The sequence below is a fragment of the Crocuta crocuta genome, unplaced genomic scaffold, assembly GCF_008692635.1.
Source record: "Crocuta crocuta isolate KB4526 unplaced genomic scaffold, BGI_CrCroc_1.0 scaffold3, whole genome shotgun sequence".
Taxonomy (NCBI): Eukaryota; Metazoa; Chordata; class Mammalia; order Carnivora; family Hyaenidae; genus Crocuta; species Crocuta crocuta.
The window spans coordinates 14,982,734-15,001,035 of NW_027529934.1; the positions used below are offsets into that span (position 1 = coordinate 14,982,734).

At 49.8% G+C, this 18,302-nt stretch overlaps 1 protein-coding gene across 1 annotated transcript in view; it reads left to right on the top strand.

The window, feature by feature from the left end:
• Positions 1–18,302, top strand: part of ASTN1 (astrotactin 1) — a 191,608-nt gene that overhangs the window by 160,682 nt on the left and 12,624 nt on the right. The window contains exons 18-21 of the mRNA XM_077763092.1: positions 1,111–1,244; positions 4,959–5,110; positions 6,155–6,290; positions 12,664–12,764. Coding sequence (XP_077619218.1) covers positions 1,111–1,244; positions 4,959–5,110; positions 6,155–6,290; positions 12,664–12,764 — 523 coding nt within the window. The remainder of the gene's footprint in view (positions 1–1,110; positions 1,245–4,958; positions 5,111–6,154; positions 6,291–12,663; positions 12,765–18,302) is intronic.

The following is an 18,302-nucleotide window of genomic DNA, read 5'->3' on the forward strand; positions in this document are numbered from 1 at the left end:
CCCCCTCTGACCCTCCCCTGCTCACGCTGTCTCTCTCTCCTAGAAATAAAAATATTTAAAAAAAAAAAAAAGAATTGTTCTAGGCTCTGTGGCATTTATAAGCTTCCTCAGAAGATCCAACTCTGTCATTCAGGCACAATAATAATTGCTGACATTTATTGATGACTGCTGTGTACTATTTGTATGCAACTAATGCGTGCATACCACAGGTACTAGGCTGTGCCCTTTGGTGTATTATTTCATGTAATCATCACGACAACCCCATGAGGAGAGGGCTGTTTCTCTCCCATTTTTCCAGTGAGGCAACAGTTCATGCAGTTTGCCCAAAGTCACATGGCAGTGATTGGCAGAGCTGAAGTCCTCACCCAGAGCAGACTGCCCTGGAGCCCGGTTCTTAGCGTGTGGCCTCACTTTGTGCCTCCTCCCAGGAGAGAGAGGCCTCACACGCAATCATAACCCAAGGCAGAACTGTGTAAATATTGTCGGTGGGGTACAAGACATGCTGAGGGAATGCAGAGGCCATGCCGGGCAGGGTGGAAGGTATACAAGGATGCACGGAGAGGCCCTGAGAAAGGGCCAAGTGCCTCCCGGCAGAGGGAAGGGAGGCAAGGGCAGTATACAGGAAAGGGGTTACTGTTGCTAGGGCCCTGGATGTGGAATGCCGGACGGAGTAGGAAGGAGAAGTAAGACTTGCTTCCAGAGTGACAGTCCTCTACCACAGGGAGGACCTGTCATGCTAATGACAGGGAGGCACCCTACAGGTCCTATGAGGTCTAGCTTCCAGAAACAGTCTCCTGGGATTAGGAATTTTAGATCAAAACATGTTATTTAGAACCAAGCAGAGAGCCCTGGGGTGCCTGTGTGGCTCAGTCGGTTAAGCATCTGACTTCGGCTCAGATCATGCTCTCCCAGCTCATGGGTTCAAGCGCCACATCTGGCTCTGCACTGACAGCTTGGAGCCTGATTCAGACTCTCTGTCTCTTTCAGAAATAAATAAACACATTTTTAAAAATTAAAAAAAGAAAAAAAAGAACCAAGCAGAGCCTCGATCCTGTGGTGACCCAGCCCTGGCTCCCGATCGCTCACTCTTTCCCCTGCCCTCTCTTGCAGCTCTTGCAGGAGGCCACCATGAGCTCTCTGTGGTGCTCAGGGACTGGAGACGTCATCGAGGACTGGTGCCGATGCGACTCCACCGCTTTTGGAGCTGATGGACTCCCCACCTGTGCACCTCTCCCTCAGCCTGTGTATGACCCCTTCTCTGCCTCTCTGTTGCATGCATGCCTCAGCATGGTTCTGCAAACATAGATTTCAAAGTGTCCACTGTGTGAAGGCAGTAGGCTGGGTGTTGGGTAAGATCACCATGAAGCGGTACCTGCCCTCCACGGGCTTTCAGTCTTCCTGGAGAGACAGGCACATGGCGTGTAGCAGCAAGAGACGTGGTCTGATAAGTGCTCTTTGAGACCTTTAAGTTAGTTGTGAAAGGGAATGGTCAAGTCTGAACTCAGGGAATGGCAAAGGCTTCAGGAAGTGGGTGGCACTTGAATCTCTCCCTGAAGGTGGAGAGGGTAGGACAGCATGTCCAGAAGATCAGAGGATGAAGAGATGTTGCAAAGGAGGAAGTGAGAGATATGTAGTTGGTGGCTAACTAGGCCAAGGACACACTGAGTGGCAGTGCTGTTATCACTTTCATTTAGGAGATAAGGAAATGCATTCAGATGGACTGAATTTTTCCAAGGTCATTGAGCAGGCAGAAGAACCACCACTTGCAAGAGGCCTGGATCTCTGCCATGAGATTGTGGAGAGGACACAATGGAAAGATGACTTTGGGGAGAACCAGCAGGGAGTGGTGGGTGACTCGCTGGTGTGGGAGGGAGAAAGAGGGAGAAGTTGAGAGTGGATGTTAAGACTTCTGCTCCAGTGACTCAAAAGATGAGTCGGCCATAGCTGAGAAAAGAAGCATCAGAGGATATGCAGGTTTGAGGAGGAGGCTTGTCCGCATGGACCCATCTTGGAGTTGTATCAGGGCAGCCCTACAGAGATGTTCAGTGGTCAGAGGGGAAAATGGTCTGGAACTCTGCAGAAAACATAGACACTAGGGGGCGCCTGGGTGGCTCAGTCAGTTAAGCGTTCAGGTCAGGATCCCATGGGTTCGTGGGTTCAAGCTGTGTCAGGTGCTGTGCCGACAGCCCAGAGCCTGAAGTCTCCTCTCTCTCTGCCCTGCCCCCACTAGTGCTCTGTCTCTGTCTCTGTCTCTTTCAAAATAAATAAACACTTAAAAAACAAAAGAAAAGATAGGCACTAAAGATAAGAAGATTTAAATCAACGCCTAAGAAATGAGAAATGCAACCCCCGCTATGAGAAAGGCTGGCCCAGAATAAGTATAAACTGGGAATAGGAGAGGGTTGGGGATGAGCATCAAGGGGTACTCTGCTCTTTGAACAGAGCACAAAGGGCTGCTAAGGTGGTTCCGGGGAACATGTGCAATTTCCCTGCCCTCAGGGTAAGGCTGGACTGACCAGGTGGAATTCCTGTAAACGGCCTGAGGCAGGAACTGCCTTAGCCTCTACTGTGGCATCTGCCCTAGGGGCGAAGCACAGACATCCCGGTGAGTGTCTAATAAGAGTCTGGCAGGAACAGCTGGAGCCGCATGGCCCCATGGGTTGGTGAGCCCAAAGGGAGGATGGGGACCAGCAGAACAGGAGGGCTGAGTCAGCAAGAGCGAGACGGCAGGAGGGAACCAGCAAGTGAGAGGCTGGTTTTGTGATCACCAACCGCTGGCCTGTTGCATGGGAATGCAGGTGGGCACTAAAGATGCGCCACGATGATCAGGAAGAGAACACAAAGAGAGGAGGACTCAATGGTGTCGGTCAGTATAGACCAATGTCATCTGTTGTCTACATGACCTCTCTCTATGGGTAGTTTTAGATACACCAGCGCTTGGCTTCTTTCTCTTTACAGCCATGACTTGGACCTCTTGAGTCAAAAGAGAATCAAGCTCATTATTAATAGAAGTCTTTTCTTTTGGTATAAAGAGAGCCACTAGAAGCACACGGTGCTTCTGGAAAGATTCACCAAGAAAATTACCTTTGACACAACACTGAAGCCGCCAAACAGTTATCATCAGGTGGACACAGGAGCCGACCATTGGTTTCTTAAGGCTGATTTCCTTTCTAAAACTGTGTTTCCTGTATGCCATCGCTGAAGATCCAATTGGGCTAAATTTCCATGAGCAGGAGCCTCTATTAAGGACTTTACTTCTCGTGTCAACTTTAATCACTTCTTTAATGGCAGACCTTCGTTTCTTGAATGTTTATTGGTAACTGGGAATAGAAACGCACTTTGGTTTTACACGAGTCTGTGTAAATCATGCATGCTGTTATTTTTCAGTAGATCCCGGCTTCTGTCCATATTTTCACAGAATCTGAGTTCTCAGAAAGGCTTAGCTACTCACTTCTGGTTCCTAATGCTTTTTCTTCAAAATAGCACTCTGCATATGACTCTAATTAATGAATTTGTCAATATCCGCACTGTTTTGGGTCTACTCCATCCTTAATGTCATATGCAAACTATGCACTCCTTCATAGTAAGCCACTAAAGAGCATGTGTTTTGCATTATTTTCCCACTGGTTGAATTCCTTGCTCTTGCTCCCACAGCCTCCCATGATTTCTTCTTAAAGTTCTTATACACAGTATTATAATCACATGTATAGTTGTATGTTTCTCTATTGACCCTTCCCCTGCACCTTTAGCCCCAACTACGTTGTTACAATAGGTGCTTAACCAATATCTGCTGAATTGAAATTGACTTGTGCTTTAGTATGCTCCATCCACAGCACCTTGCACCAGGGATCTCAGTGATCCCTGAGACCAGTGACAGGCATCTGTGAGCTGAGTGGAGAGACCAGAGGACGATGATTGTGGGAGGTTGTGAGATACAGGATCCCAGGCCAAGGGTGAATGGCAGGGATGCATGTGAAGGAGGGAAACTGGAGTGAACAGGAACTGGGAAGATCCCCAGAAGCCCATGGTCTAGGAAGAAACAGGAAATTGGGAAACAAGTGAGAAACGTGAGGCACACATACAAAGTCAGAACAAGGCAGCAAATTGAAACCACTTGGACCATTAGGAGGCCCATACCACCAAATGTCAATAATGTTTCTTGAGTCTCTGCAAGGTACAAAGAGGTATTAGATGGGAAGGCAAAAAAGTGGTCAAAAGGGACAGTTTGCATGGAAGGAGGAGGCTATGAATTGGGAAAAGCAAAGAAAGACTGGAGTTAGGAATCAGGATATTCAAAGAAACCCAAGAGCAAAGAAAGAAACTGAAATCAGAGTTTTAGACACAGGTCATCACCCTGAAGTGAACTTACTGACATGTAGTCAAATCTCTCTTGTCCAGTAGAGGCCCCTCCAAATCCAGCCTGTTGCAAAGCCCAGCCAGCAGCTCTATAGCAAGAACAGAAGCCAGCGTTCCCCCAACAGGGCAGATCCTGGCAATACTATGGAAACTGAGCTGACCATGGCCTTGTTAATGCAGGGCTCTCCCAGACCCCACTTTCACTGAGCCTTCATATGAGCTTTATAAGCACATTATCCTGTTTTCAAGAGCAAATCCAGAAATTATATTTCCAGGTCCTATGAAGGGCCACCCCAAAAGCCTTATCCATTGACCCTATAAGATGCAGGTGTTCATTCATTTTTGATGCACTCACTTCCAAATATGTGTTGAGTTCCTAACCTATAACAGGCACTTGGAGTAATAAAATGTAGATTTCAGGGACCTTCAAGAACCATTGCTCTCTGGTGATGGAGGCAGGCACTCAGAGAGATCATCGTAGCGTAGTGGTTGGTTAAGAGAGGTTAGAAGGAAAACTTCAGGGTGTAACAGTTGAGAAGGTGGCCAGTATCAGAAGACAATGGAAGGTCTCAACAGGGGGCCCTCTTTCTGTATACCCTCAGGCTGAGACTCTCCACCGTTCACGAGCCCAGCAGCACTCTTGTGGTCCTGGAGTGGGAACACTCGGAGCCTCCGATCGGGGTGCAGATTGTAGATTACCTTATTCGTCAAGAAAAAGTCACTGACAGGATGGACCACTCCAAAGTGGAGACAGGTGAGCATCTCCGACTTCATGGGCTCATGTTTATCTGTGGGTAAAAAGAAGCGAGAAGACAAACATCCCGCTTCCTGGTCTTTGCTCCAGGGCCCCAGGGCCCCAGGACAGTGCAGGAGGAGCGTGGATAAGCTCGAAAGGCCGTCTTGGCCACGTAAGAGTTTTTGCCTGGTGAGCTATCTGACAGAGTCTTGTTTTGATTTTGTTTTTCTTTTTGTTTATTAAAGAGGTGTCCATTTCACTGCCTCTAGGCACACTCACAAAGAAACAACAATACAGTACACTAGTTATCCTAGCCCACAATTAGGAAACAATTCTGTGCTAACCACTGCCATGATTACAGGAAAAAAAAATTCCTTTGCTAATAACCCCCCTGCAGGCAAAAGCATGTGCAAACAGATGTGCTTACCCCATGTCTTGTCCTAAAGCAAACTCTGCTTTGCCAGGTCCCGCTAGAAGAGGGAAGTCTTAAAGACGTGGAAACACCCCGTGAAAAATGTTCCATGCCTTAGGATTTTGCTGCCTACACGTAGGGAAAGGTCAACATAAATCATGCCTAAGACTTATGCACGCGTGTGGTCGCCAGCAGGATGATGGCATCCACAGTCAGACTCGGGGTAAATGGCTTCTACTGAAAGCATCGTTGGGGCTAAGAGACACATGCACTGCCTTCAGGCCTGGAGAGCTGTCTCCGGCTTCCTCCAAGGCCATGTACAGGTACTGCAAGGGCCTGGCAGTGACCACTGATCACAGCAGCTGTTCTCTGCCCTTGCCAAGAACATTTCATAAAAGAGCTCACAGATGTGGTATGTACATCTTGCATCCGTAGTTGTTTCTGAGCTCACTCTGGACAAATGGCTCTAAATTGATTAAATATGCAACAGAAAAGACAATTCCTTCTGGGTCTTTTTTCTCTGCTAGCAATTCAAGAAGACTGGGGACCAAGCGATGGTACTGTTACGTTCTCACTGAGCTGACACCATGTCCTCATTGCGTGGCCATCACTGTTGCTTATGGCCTTTACCATTCCTTCCCCCTGAGCAGAAACGGTGCTGAGCTTTGTGGATGACATCGTCTCCGGAGCCAAGGCCCCCTGTGCCATGCCTTCTCAGGTGCCAGACAGGCAGCTCACCACCATCTCTCTGATCATTCGATGCCTGGACCCTGACACCATCTACATGTGAGTGACACACACCTGCCTAGCTATTCTTTACCCTGAACGTCCTGAGGCTCTAAGTTCCTTCCATTTTGTTGCTTGAGTTCCCTCAGAACTTGAAAAATAGTTTGAGTTTCTCGAGTCCTATCCCCGTCGGCGTTATGGAGAACTTTCTAGGGACTGGAAAGGGAGGATTAAGAAAGACAATATAGCCCCATCCTTCAAAGACTCTGCGACACAGAAAGGAAATCTACAAACAAGTAACTTTCACATCAGGTAGGAAGAAAGAAATGCGAGATGGAAGAACCAGGAACAGGTGGTAGAAGGAAAAAGGAAGGAGTAGTTAATTCTAACTAGAGTAGACATCGTCTGACTTGGGATGGGTAGGACTTTTGTAGGTAGAGTGATGTTGGAAAAAGCATAGCAGGCTAAGGAGCTGGCAAGGGCAAAAGCAGAGAGGCATGAAGGTGAGTAGCAAGTGGTGTCATTGGGCAGAAGCAGATGGTGAGTCAAAGGGAGTGACAGAAAATGATTCCAGAAAAATAGAGCGAATGCTCTGAGTCAGGGGGGATTATTCATTTTGTTAGATGAAAGGTGTAGAATGCCAAGAACTCTGCTTTTTTTTAATGTTTATTTTTGAGAGAGAGAGAGACCCAGAGTGCAAGCGGGGGAGGGGCAGAGAGAGGGAGACACAGAATCCGAAGCTGGCTCCAGGCTCTGAGCTGTCAACACAGAGCCTGATGCAGGGCTCGAACCCATGGACTGTGAGATCATGATCTGAGCCAAAGTCGGAAGCTCAACCTACTGAGCCACCCAGGCGCCCCAAGAGCTCTGCTTCTTTAGAAAGCTAGCTGTAGTGACTTTGAGTTTCTAGAGGTTAGAGATGGTCCCTTTTCTTCAGAGCAAATACAGTGGACTTCTATGTCATGGCACTAGGAACAGCCCTGTGCTCTCTGGGAACTCTTCCTCATTTCACACTGTGCTCCTAGAACAATTGTAAAATATTTGTGAAGCAGAGACATAAAAGACACCCAAAGAGGGAGACATCGATGGAATGTAAGTCGCAATGGGAAAGTTGGCGGAGAGGGGAGAGAGACAGAATTCCTGGTGACGTCATTCTGGGACCTTTTGACCCCAGCGGTATGAAAAACATTTAACAGTTTACAGATGAGGTCACAAGAATAGAGGCAGAGTAGCCAGAATAAATCATCTCCATTTCCACAGTTACAGAATTCAAAGGTGATAAGCACTAGAAATGTGAGTGGCATTGGTTGCAAAATGTACTTAGGTGCTCACCCTGCATATCTTCAATGTAGGAAAAAGAGATGCAATTAGGGGCCGTACTAGTAAAATACAGAAAGACAGGGATATTCTAGAAAATACAGACAGACTTCTTGTGATTCTTAACAGCTCTCTTTGCTATTGGGCAGCTGTGACCCTTTATGAGCAAAGCTTCTTTGCTTTAGGAGCAAAGATTAGGGACGGTGGACTGCCTCACCTGCTGTCAGATGCCTCCAATTCAGTGAAACTGGAATTCTCACTTCTAAAAAGGCTCAATAATTCCCGTCACTAAGTCACAACTGTTAATTAGGAGTTTTGAAATTCTGTGAGCCAGCCCTTACCCATCTTGGGACCCTCCTCATGTTGGCCTGATTTGGCCATCTTTCCTGATCAAAGACCGGAGACTGGCACCTTCTCCCACTCTGCTATCTTTGGTGAGTTTCCAAGCATTGCTGTCTTGTAAAACACGAACTTTCTGTCAGTGTTGATTAGTGGGGAAGTCAGAGACAGCGCCCAGGGCGAGGAAAGAAGCAGCCAGCTCGGCGGCGCTCCACTAGGTGGCGCTGCAGATCACACGAAGAGGGCGGTGGAAGGCCTGGGAGAGGCGTTCCTCTCCGCAGAGGATCAGAAGCTAGACCTTCAGTCCCTGGTACAAGGAGGGAGCCCTCGATTAGTTGCTGGAAACCCTTGGCCCCTAGCCTGGTTTTGTTTCTAAGCACTAAGTAATTGTAAGCAAGATTGCAGCTAAGTTTTCTGCCCATTAAAATGGAGAGGCCAGCCTTCATTTATGGAGTGTGGGAGCCCTGTGAGATTGGGGTTTTGCTCCCATTTTATAGTTGAGGAAAACTGAGGTTCAGCAACATGGAGTAACTTCCGCAGAGCTGCAAGCGAGCTGTCTGGGGTGTGACCGTGGTTAAGAATTGTATTGGGGTTTGCGTTTTCTTCACTCACTGCTTCTCACTCCGCAGCCACTCTAGGCTGCTGGAAGGAGCTAGTAACATGACCTCATTACCTCACATGAAAGCAGAGGGCTGGCTGTTCTCCTGGGGTCCGTGGAAGGAGACGTGCATTCCAGCCTAGCTGGCTTATTTTGCCATCCTGTGCGTTTTACTTAATGCATTTAAAAAACATTCTCCTGAGGATTCTAGGTCCACAGTACAAAAATGTTTAAGAATCCCTGGTTGAGATCTCACAGTTCATGAGATCGAGCTGTGAGTCCGGCTCTGCGCTGACAGTGTGGAGCCTGCTTGGGATTCTCTCTCTGCCTCTCTCTGCCCCTCCTCTGTACTCACTCTCTCTCTCTCGATAAATAAATAAATCTTAAAAAAAAAAAAAGAATCCTTGGTTAAAAGGGATCTGGTGTGTCTGGTTCAACATCTTCATTTTACGGATGAGGAAACGGAGGCTGGAGTGAGGAGGTGTCTCCCCCTCTGGCCTGCTCCCCCCGCCATCACAGCCTGTGCTCACAGGAGAACTATTGCCTTTGGGGACCTGTGAGAGCGGACAGATAGTTCAGAAAAGAGGAGTGGATTCGGAGGGATCAGCGGAACTGCCACAGCAGGACAGGGACAGTGTGAAAACGGCACACGAGGCAAGGCGGTCAGTCCTGGACACGGCGCCCAAGGGCACTCTGTGCACACCAAGTTTCCGGAGCCCGAGCTAGGCTGTGTGGGTTCACCCTCACACACACACACACACACACACACACACACACACACACACACGATGTAGGTGTTGTCACACAGACTCTAAGGACTGGTTGATCAGTCCCAACCAGGTGGTGGTGGAAAGAACCAGAAGCCTTGGACGAGACAGCTAACGTACTTACACATTAGCCCTCTGGATTGGGAGGAAAGCTCCTCTCTCCTGGCCAGTCATCCCAGCTAACCTTCACTCAGTCCTGTGAGTGCTCAACGGTGGAAACCATAATGCTGACAGTGGACAGAGAAGGCCTTCCTGAAATGATGGCCCATGTCATCTCCCCATGAGAGAATGTAAAGTGCTTCCTGGGCCTTGAGAGTAAAAACAAGCTGGATGCTGTCCATGGCCCTCTGGGACCTGGGGACCCAGGCCGCTGAGGAACGGCTCTTAGGATAATCATCATTATGCTTAGAGGGTTATGGGAGGCATTTTCTTTCCTAATACCTTGCTTTGCTATTAAAAACAGTAGGGGCATAGGACCATCAATTTTGTCCTGATCGCCCCATCAGAGGAATGTGAGAATTCCTCTACGCAGAGGCATTTTTCTTGCTGCTCAGGATCTGATAGAGTCAGTGGGAGCTCCCAGCAAAGGAGCCCCAGGGCGAGGCTGCCGGGTGGAGTGGCACTAGCTGGGGTAGGGGAGGGATAATACCATGCCTGGCACCAAGGTGCCTGAGGCTTAGGACATTTGTCATCACAGTCCAGGGATTCTGCTAGAAAGTGAAGGGTTAAGTAATGGGGGCTGCAAAAGGTGGCTAGAACCCAGCCACAGAGTGTCTAGGGCAGGTGACCTTAAACATACAGGTGGGCAGCGTGATATCAGGTTCTAGCCCTGGCCCCGACCTCCAGGGCTGAGCTCAGGACCCTGGAACATGGACAGGAAAAGACAAGGCAGAGCTGCCTTATGAGCACAGGGCATCCGGTGGACTGGGTCTCAGCCACTAAATCGAGGGCAGAGGTGCAGGACTGTGGGCTCAGACACATGGTGGGGGTGAGGGGGTCAGTGAAAGCAGAGAACCCAGTGGCAGGAACGGGGACACAGGACCAGACCGGTGCTAGCAGCACTGTGTGCATGCGTTGGCCTAGGAACGAACAGGGCTTTCCATCTCCGACTGGTTAGAATGGCCTGCTGGCAGCGGCGTCAGGGCAGGGTCTGCAACAAAGATCGACTGGCCCACCTCTTGGGAGAGGATTCCCTACACATCAGGGTCTCCTGTGAGGGAAAGGGGCTCGCCTGGCCCTAGAGAGCAGCCCCGGCAAAGCATACAGGCTGGTGGCCATCCTTGGATGCTCCCCCTTCCTCCCTAGCCCTCCTGCCGCATGGAGGGGACATGGGTGATGAGGGGGAACTTGGCTCATGTGTGGGATTCTCAGATGTCAGGCGCAGGTCTCTCTGCCCTGGCTGCCCCCGGACCCATCTCTGAGAACCTTAGCTCAAGGTAGTCTGGAGCAGGTGAGCAGAGGAGGGAGTTGAGTTCTGGCTTGAGACCCAGGTTGTAGGGCAGGATGCCAAAACAGAGCCGGTTCCAGACAGGCCGATGGGATGCCCCAGCTACAGGTCTGGTGACCTCAGTCACAGTTCTAGAAACCATTCTTCCCAGGAGGCCGACACTGGGATGTGTGTGGGAGGCCAGATAATGAAGAACCCCAACAGCTGCCATCGCGGAGGATCCAAGCAGCCCCTGGGAAGCTGTGTGGGGCTGGTGTGGCGCAGAGAGCCCGCTCAGATCTCGGAAGAGGGGAAGAAGGGCACCAGGGCACTGGATCGGGACTGAGGTCAGGATGAGGTGTAGTGCCAGGCAAAATGGTAGATCTGCACCAAGCAGCAGAGGCCAGTGGCATAGACTGAGCCACCTTGTGTAACTAGGAGGGAAAGCCTAGCACGGGCACCAGCCTGACTGGCAGCTGGGAGCCCAGGCAGTCCTGCAGAGCCCACAGGTGTGGTCTGGGCCCTGCCCCCAGGCAGCTTGTCGTATTCTCAGGCCCAGCAGACCAGGGCTCCCGGCGGGATGTGGCCTGCCTGTCTGAGGTGGCCATGATTCCAGTGTCAGGCCTGGGGAAGGAAGGAGGAGGAGGCATACAGCTTCCTGCACTGAACCTTCTCTGGGCTTCTCTGTGGGGTGGATGCACTTTTCTCTGCTGGGAGAAACATATTTCCTGGAGGACTCACTGGCCAATTTCCACTGCTTTTCTACCTCACTGGATCCACCGTCTGGGGCCCAGCCAGCCCGGACCTGGGCCACTTTGTCTGTGGGCACCTGTCTTCCTTACACCTGTCTTCCTCCCGGTAACTCTGCCAAGAGGAAAGGAAAGCCAGACCTGCCAATAAATGCAGCCTCCCATGGCAATGCAGCAAAAGACATGGGGACAGGAAAGGCAGTGGTAACAATTTGCTATAGACCCACCCAATTAGCAGAGTCCCCGGGGCACAGCCGTGGAGGTTACCAGCACGGTTACTTTCAGATTCCTCTCCCAAATAGCAGAACCTGGAGTTCCTCTCTCTGCCTGCATCAGCTCCATCACCCAAGGGGAAATTCTGTGTGCAAAAGCCAGGTCTTCCACCTCCTCCTGGGAGGCCTTTTAGAACCACACCTTCTCACTGGGAGGGGAGGCTCGGCATTCCCACTTGGGACTTCTGTCCGTGGCGGGGTAGAACTCACTGCACGTGGGAAACAAAGCCCCTGGCCAGCTATGGGCAAGTCAGGACCCCTCAACGCTGGCTGTTTCGGTTCTGGCTTCAAAGGGAGAAACTGTCCTCAACCCTCTGTGTCAACATGTCAGCTGAGCATGAGACAGGACAGAACGGAATTCATGTGATTTATGCGGTGTCACCGGGTTCCTGGTATTGCGCTAGGGTCTTTCTGGACAGAATTATCTCATTTCATTTATCATTAGCCCGTTTCACCGATGAGAGAAAGCCGAGCTCAGAGGAGTTAGCTGTAACTCCACACGGTGGGGAGTGGGGCTTTGGACACGAGTCCTGACCCATTTCCTCAGATACATGCTTCTTCTCTTGGTTCAGTGGCTGTCAGAGTAGAAGTGGCATTAGGTTCACCTGGAAGGCTTGTTAGAGCACCTCTCTGGCGTCTCTGATTCAGTAGGTGTGAAAATTTTTATTGCTTTCGAGTACCCAGGTGATGCCGATGCTACTGGTCTGAGGGCCCCACTTTGAGACCCACTGCTCCGTGCCCTGATGCCTTCTACTGAACAATATACCTGAGACACCCAGTTACAGCCCAGGACCCACCGGGAAGCCATGAGAGGCTCTGGGCTGCACACTTTATGACGTGGGCGGTAGCGGCAAGTTCCCGTCAGGTTGTGAGAACAGCCAGGGCCAGGGCTGCCCAAGCACAGCCTGGCTGTGAGCCAGGGCCTCAGCTGCTCTCTGACAACCATCTCCTCCCCTGTCTGCCAGGTTCACCCTGTGGGGCGTGGATAACACCGGACGGCGCTCCAGGCCCAGTGATGTGATTGTGAAGACGCCTTGCCCCGTGGTGGATGATGTCAAAGCCCAAGGTAAGTGACACTGAGGCCAGCAGAGTCTGCAGAGGACGAAAGAGGGAGCAAGTGCATCAAACGGAACAATGTGGGGCTCAGTGGGAAGGGAGAGGCTTCAAGCCCCCACCCAGGCGTGGCGCCTGCCTCATTTCGTCCGCCTCTGAGTCTGGTGGAGACCCTCACTGTACCCCACTGTTTCCCCTAGTCTGTGAGTCAGGTAGCCAGGATGACAGGCTGACGGAAGCCCCGGGCACACACAAGTGACACACCAAATGCTTGGGTATGTGGTGAAGTTCCCGTAACCTCGGCCCTCAGGACTCTGATCCAGTCACTTACTGTCTTCATATGTTTGTGCGCATAGGAAGGGTTATTTTGAATTAACACATAGATAGTCTACAGGTTTGGAATGAATTACCATACCACCTCCCCCCAACCACCAAAGATGTGTCCAGATTCTTAATTCTGTATTTCAGAGTATCTGTGGGCCAGTCCCTTGGTCAAGATTTGTCCCTCTTTGGTGCACCAGGATTGGCCCTTGTCACCTAAGTTTTCCTCTGTCAACATCCGTGGTGCAAACAGCACACTTGAGATCCACTTCTGCACGATGCCTCCTGGCATGTCTCGACAGCATCCCCTGCTCTGAGGCTTATCCTGTGTCCCCCACAGCCAGGATTTGGATGTCCTGGGCACCTCTTCTGCAGAGCTCTGATGCCCAAGTACAGTGCTCCGTCCAGTCACTGCAGTCTTTCCGGCGGCCTAGAGCCGATATGATTTGCATGTGAGCAGAGACGCAGGCTGACTCTGGGAGCCCCGTCCATGCAAATTTCAGGAAGGGAAGTGGGGTGGCCACCAGTGGCCTTCCCGGCGGCTCCTGACTCGGTATATGCAGGTCTCCCCGTGAGGGGACATAGTCCCACACCGTTCAATGGGCTCACACAGTGAAAACACAGGGGGAGAAGGGGCCAGACCTATGTTAACTAAAACCGCGGATGCTGTAGCATGCACAGCTCCTGAAAGACTTCTCGCGGTTACTGCCTCATTGGCCATGTGTCGCCCGGAAGAGCACCATTGTGTTCCACACAGGAATCTGATCGCGTTAAGGCCCCTTCTTAAAACTCTTTAATGGATTGCCATTCTTCTTACGACAAAGACCAAAATACTTACCGGACACAAAGGACCTAAGTGAGGTGACCCTGGCCCACTTTTCCAGCCTCTTCTTGTCCACTCTTCCCATCGATCTGTGCATCTCCGCCTCACTGCCTCTCTCAGGTCCTCCATCTCATTTCCAGTGCTGCCACCAGGCCTTGGCACATGTCAGTCTCACTGCCTCCAGTGCTCTTCACCCCAGCCCTGAGCAGCTGATTAACTTCTCTCAGCCTGCAGATTTGGGGTTAAGTGTCCCTTCCTCGGGACAGGCACTGCTGGATGTCCCATAGCACCGTGTTACTTTCCTTCAGAGCATTCATCTCCATATGTTATTATCACCATGGGTTCAATAACTGCCCCAATGGACAGTGAGTTCTCTGAGAGCAGAATCTCGTTTGCTTGCTCATGATCATGTCCCTAACACTTTAGAGGAAGGCAGCATGGTTACAGGAGTCAGACCATCCAGGTTCAAATTCCTGATCTGCTAGCTACTTGGCTTTGAGTAGCTTATCTCACCTCATATCTCAGTTTACTGATCTGTAAAAGGGGGGAAGGGGTAATAGTACCCTACCTAATAGGAGTCTAATAAGAATCAAATGAGTGAATTTACTTTAAGTCTTTATTTCATGCCCATCCCATAGTAACTGTTGAATAAATGTTAGGCAACAGACAGTCATGCCCAAGCTAATATAACTGGAGTCAGGAGCCATAAATAAGGTGAGGTAAGGGGTGGGAGAAATTGCTTGGCCACAGTATTTCTCTGATTGAAGCTGGCTCAGCCTAGAATTCCAGCATTGAAGTCTCTGTAGTAACACCAGTCTGCTTTCTAATAGGGACCCGATAAGCATTTACCAAATGGTTAGAATATTCCCCCCATTTTATAGATGCAGAACTTGAGATTCAGAGTCAAATGAGTAGCTGACCAGAGTCACAAAGTGAGCACCTAACAGAGTCAGCACTCAGACCCATTAATTGACATCAATTCTCACTTTGCCTACAATGTTAAATTGGATATTTAGAAGGTCATTGTGTAAAAGAGTGAAAACCTGTCTTTGTTGCTAAATGAATAAAAGACCTACATTTTAAACAAAAAGAGTGTTCAAGTCAGGTGGTGGGAAAAAAAAAACCTTTTTAGAACTATTAGAATCCACTGGGACGTTACGGTGGAAGGGAGAACTTTAAGTTAAGACGGATGTGCTCCTCTCCCGAGTGAGTGCTGCCTGGCTGATAGTGTACGGACCAAATGACTTTTGAAGTCTTGAAATGCCACAATGATGAAAACAGAGTCTGGCGTTGCAGCGAGAGGCTATCTGGACAGAACTCGTGGCTCCTTGTGTCATCATCTGTTGATTTCTTACTCCAAGCCAGAGAGGAACAGGTGACAGGAAGGTGCCCCAGCTGTTTCTGTTCCGGAAAATTTGCTGATGTCTTTGCTGGCAGCAGTAGGCACCTTGGACTTGCTTGCAGCATAGGCAAGGGGCTGGTGGGGTATCAGGGGCGGGATTAGCAGGTGGGAGATTTGTAGCACCGTGCTACCTGCAGGGACAGATGGGCAGACAGCGACCTTGGACTACAGAATGGCCAACCATTCTGGTCTGGGAGAGAGCTGGTCTGGGAGAGACCACAGTTCTGTTTGTCTGCGGGGCTCCGTTGGGGTTAATTCCAGCCTCCAAAGTGAATCAAGACGTGCGTCTGTCTCCTTGGGCTCCCTGACAAAAGAGAGTGTCTGACAACCCAGCAGACCAACCGGGAGCAGGAAAAGTCAACTTTATGCTGAGAGAATGACACAGCATCCCCAAGTGCTTTTACTCTCCAGCCAGGAGGGGGTCCTATAGGCAGCAAACGTGAAGATTAATGGGCTGGACTCATTGAGGGGATCCTCACAAATTAATACAATTCTAGCAGCTGTACTGAAAAACCATATGCTTTGCCTCCTTCAAACCCAGATGGTCATCATAAATATAAGTCTCTTGGGTCTGGGTTTAAATCTAATAACAAATGGGAATTACCTTTTAAGTGACCCACAGCATGACCTCAGCTACTAATTACCCAGCAGGAATCTAGACTCTGGTCCTTATATGAACACTTTTCCCATGAAGAATTTGATCACATCATGACACTAGAGCCACTGAGCAAGTGAGTTTCTGCCCATGTTCTACTGAAAGCTCCCTTTCCGTGAGGAACAAGTTAGTGTCCGTGATAAGACCAGCCTGGCCTCCAGGAGTTCTTTGTGAAGCTTCTCATCCATCACAGCCCCCAACATCCATCTTTCTTTCCTGATGCCAAACATAAATTCTTGTCCACTCCCTCATTTGCCTTTTGTTGAGCCCTGGGATTAAATACTAAATTGGCTCAATTTATTTTCAAGAATTTTAACAGTCAGCTTTCATACAGGTATCCAATCAGACAACATCTAGTAAGCCCTGACTAAATACCTGGTTTGGGCACTAGGGGGCATAACCTCCGCCTCCTGGAACTTACATTTCAGCAAGGATGACAAACAAAAATGATAGTGAAACAAATATTTCAGCTGGTGATGGGTATTATAGGGCCTGATTCGCAGGGAAATGGGAAAGGAAGGGCAGAGGGCAGAATTTTAACTGACATGGTTTGGGAAGAGGGTGAAGAAGATACACACAGATATCAGGGGGAAGGTCATTGCAGATGGAGGACAGAGATGCTTGGTGTGTTTGAAGATGAAGAAAGAGGCCCCCCGCGGTGGAGAGGAATTGGGAGGATAGAAAGCGAAGAGGAGTTCAGAGGGACGGTGGGGTGGACCCCATGGGTCCCCAGCTCAGGGCTAAGATTTCAACCTGGGATTAAGAAAGGAAGCCCTGGAGCCCTTCAAGCAGAAAAGGGGCATCATTGAACTTAACATTTTCCAGGAGCATTCATCAGCTGTGCTGAGAGTGGTCTCCAAGTAGTAGGTACGAGATAGAAGTGCCAAGGCTGTGGCAGTGATGGAGGAGAGAGAATGCTTGCGAGGGACGTGGTACCAAGTGGTCTGGTCCTAAAGTATTTTGATGGGAGGACCAAGAGGATTTGCTGATGGCTTGGATGTGGAGCAGGAGAGAGGTCACGCAAGACATCATATGTTGTGAGAAGGGATGGGTAAGGGTGTGTCCAGAATGCCAAGAGAGCACGAGTAGAACCACCTAACTCAGTGGCTTGTGACTGTCCCCCAGCAGACCTCTAGAGCCTGTGTGAAGACAGAGAAGAGGCAAAAGATGGAGCAAGCTGGCTGAGAGCACAGGCACTGGGCATGTGGATTGTACAGGTAGAGAAGGACATAGACAGAGTTGATGCCTAAAGTGGGTGGTGGAGTCGAATGACCTGGGGTTTCCATCACTGAAGGGCAGATTTGATGGCAGGAAGAAGTACAGCCTGTTTGAAAAGGGTTGTGTTCACAGCATGTGATACTGGGATTTACTGGGTCAAAGCTGGAGAAGGTCTCAGCCATGATAATTGACTCTTTTTTTTTAATGTTTTTTATTTATTTCTAGGAGAGAGTGAGAGAGACAGCGTGAGCAAGAGAGAGTCAGAGAGAGAGGGAGTCACAGACTGAAACAGGCTCCAGGCTCTGAGCTGGCAGTCAGCACAGAGCCCGACGCGGGGCTCGAACCCACGAACCGCGAGATCATGACCTAAGCGAAAGTCGGACGCTTAACCGACTAAGCCACCCAGGTGCCCCGATAATTGACTCTTGATGGCTGGGGGATCTAGTCTTACAGAGGACTTTCTTGTGGACAGTGAAGTTACCCTAAATGGTGATAAAAAATGAGGTGGAAAGGATGAATTAGATGCCAGATTCTTCCATGGATGTAGAAGAATGGTCATGAAGTCAGCAGGGGAAATAGGAAGAGGCAGGTGAGTTTTTAAGGTGGAGGGACTTTTATGTGTATATAGAGAGAGCAGTAAATTGTTTGCAGGAACTGATGAGAGGCTGAGAGGCTGCTCTTCTCCAGGGTATGGGTGGATCCCTCTGTATGGGAGAATGCTCCAGGCAGGTTTCTACCAGCACAGGGACATGGAGAAAAGGAAGAGTGTTTGCCAAGGTCAAGGAGAAAGGGACAGCTGTCTGCCATATTGCCAGTCCCAGAGGAAGCAAGGAGACCCTTGAGAGAACTAATTTGTCTAGAGTAGTGATTCTCAAAGTGTGAGCAGACCAACAGCAGCAGTATCACCTTGGAACTTGCTAGAAAGACAAATTCTCACATTCCATCTGAGACCTACTGAATTGGGAACTCTGGAGGGAGCCAGTAATCTGTTTTTCACCTGCCTTCCAGGTGGAGAATCAAGTATGAATCCCAAGGCTGAGAATCACAGGTGTGAAGACAGCACAGAGCAGCGGGGGATGGGGGTGGGAGGTGAGAGGCTGGAAGGGAAGGGGGACGGAGGCTGGGGGGGGGG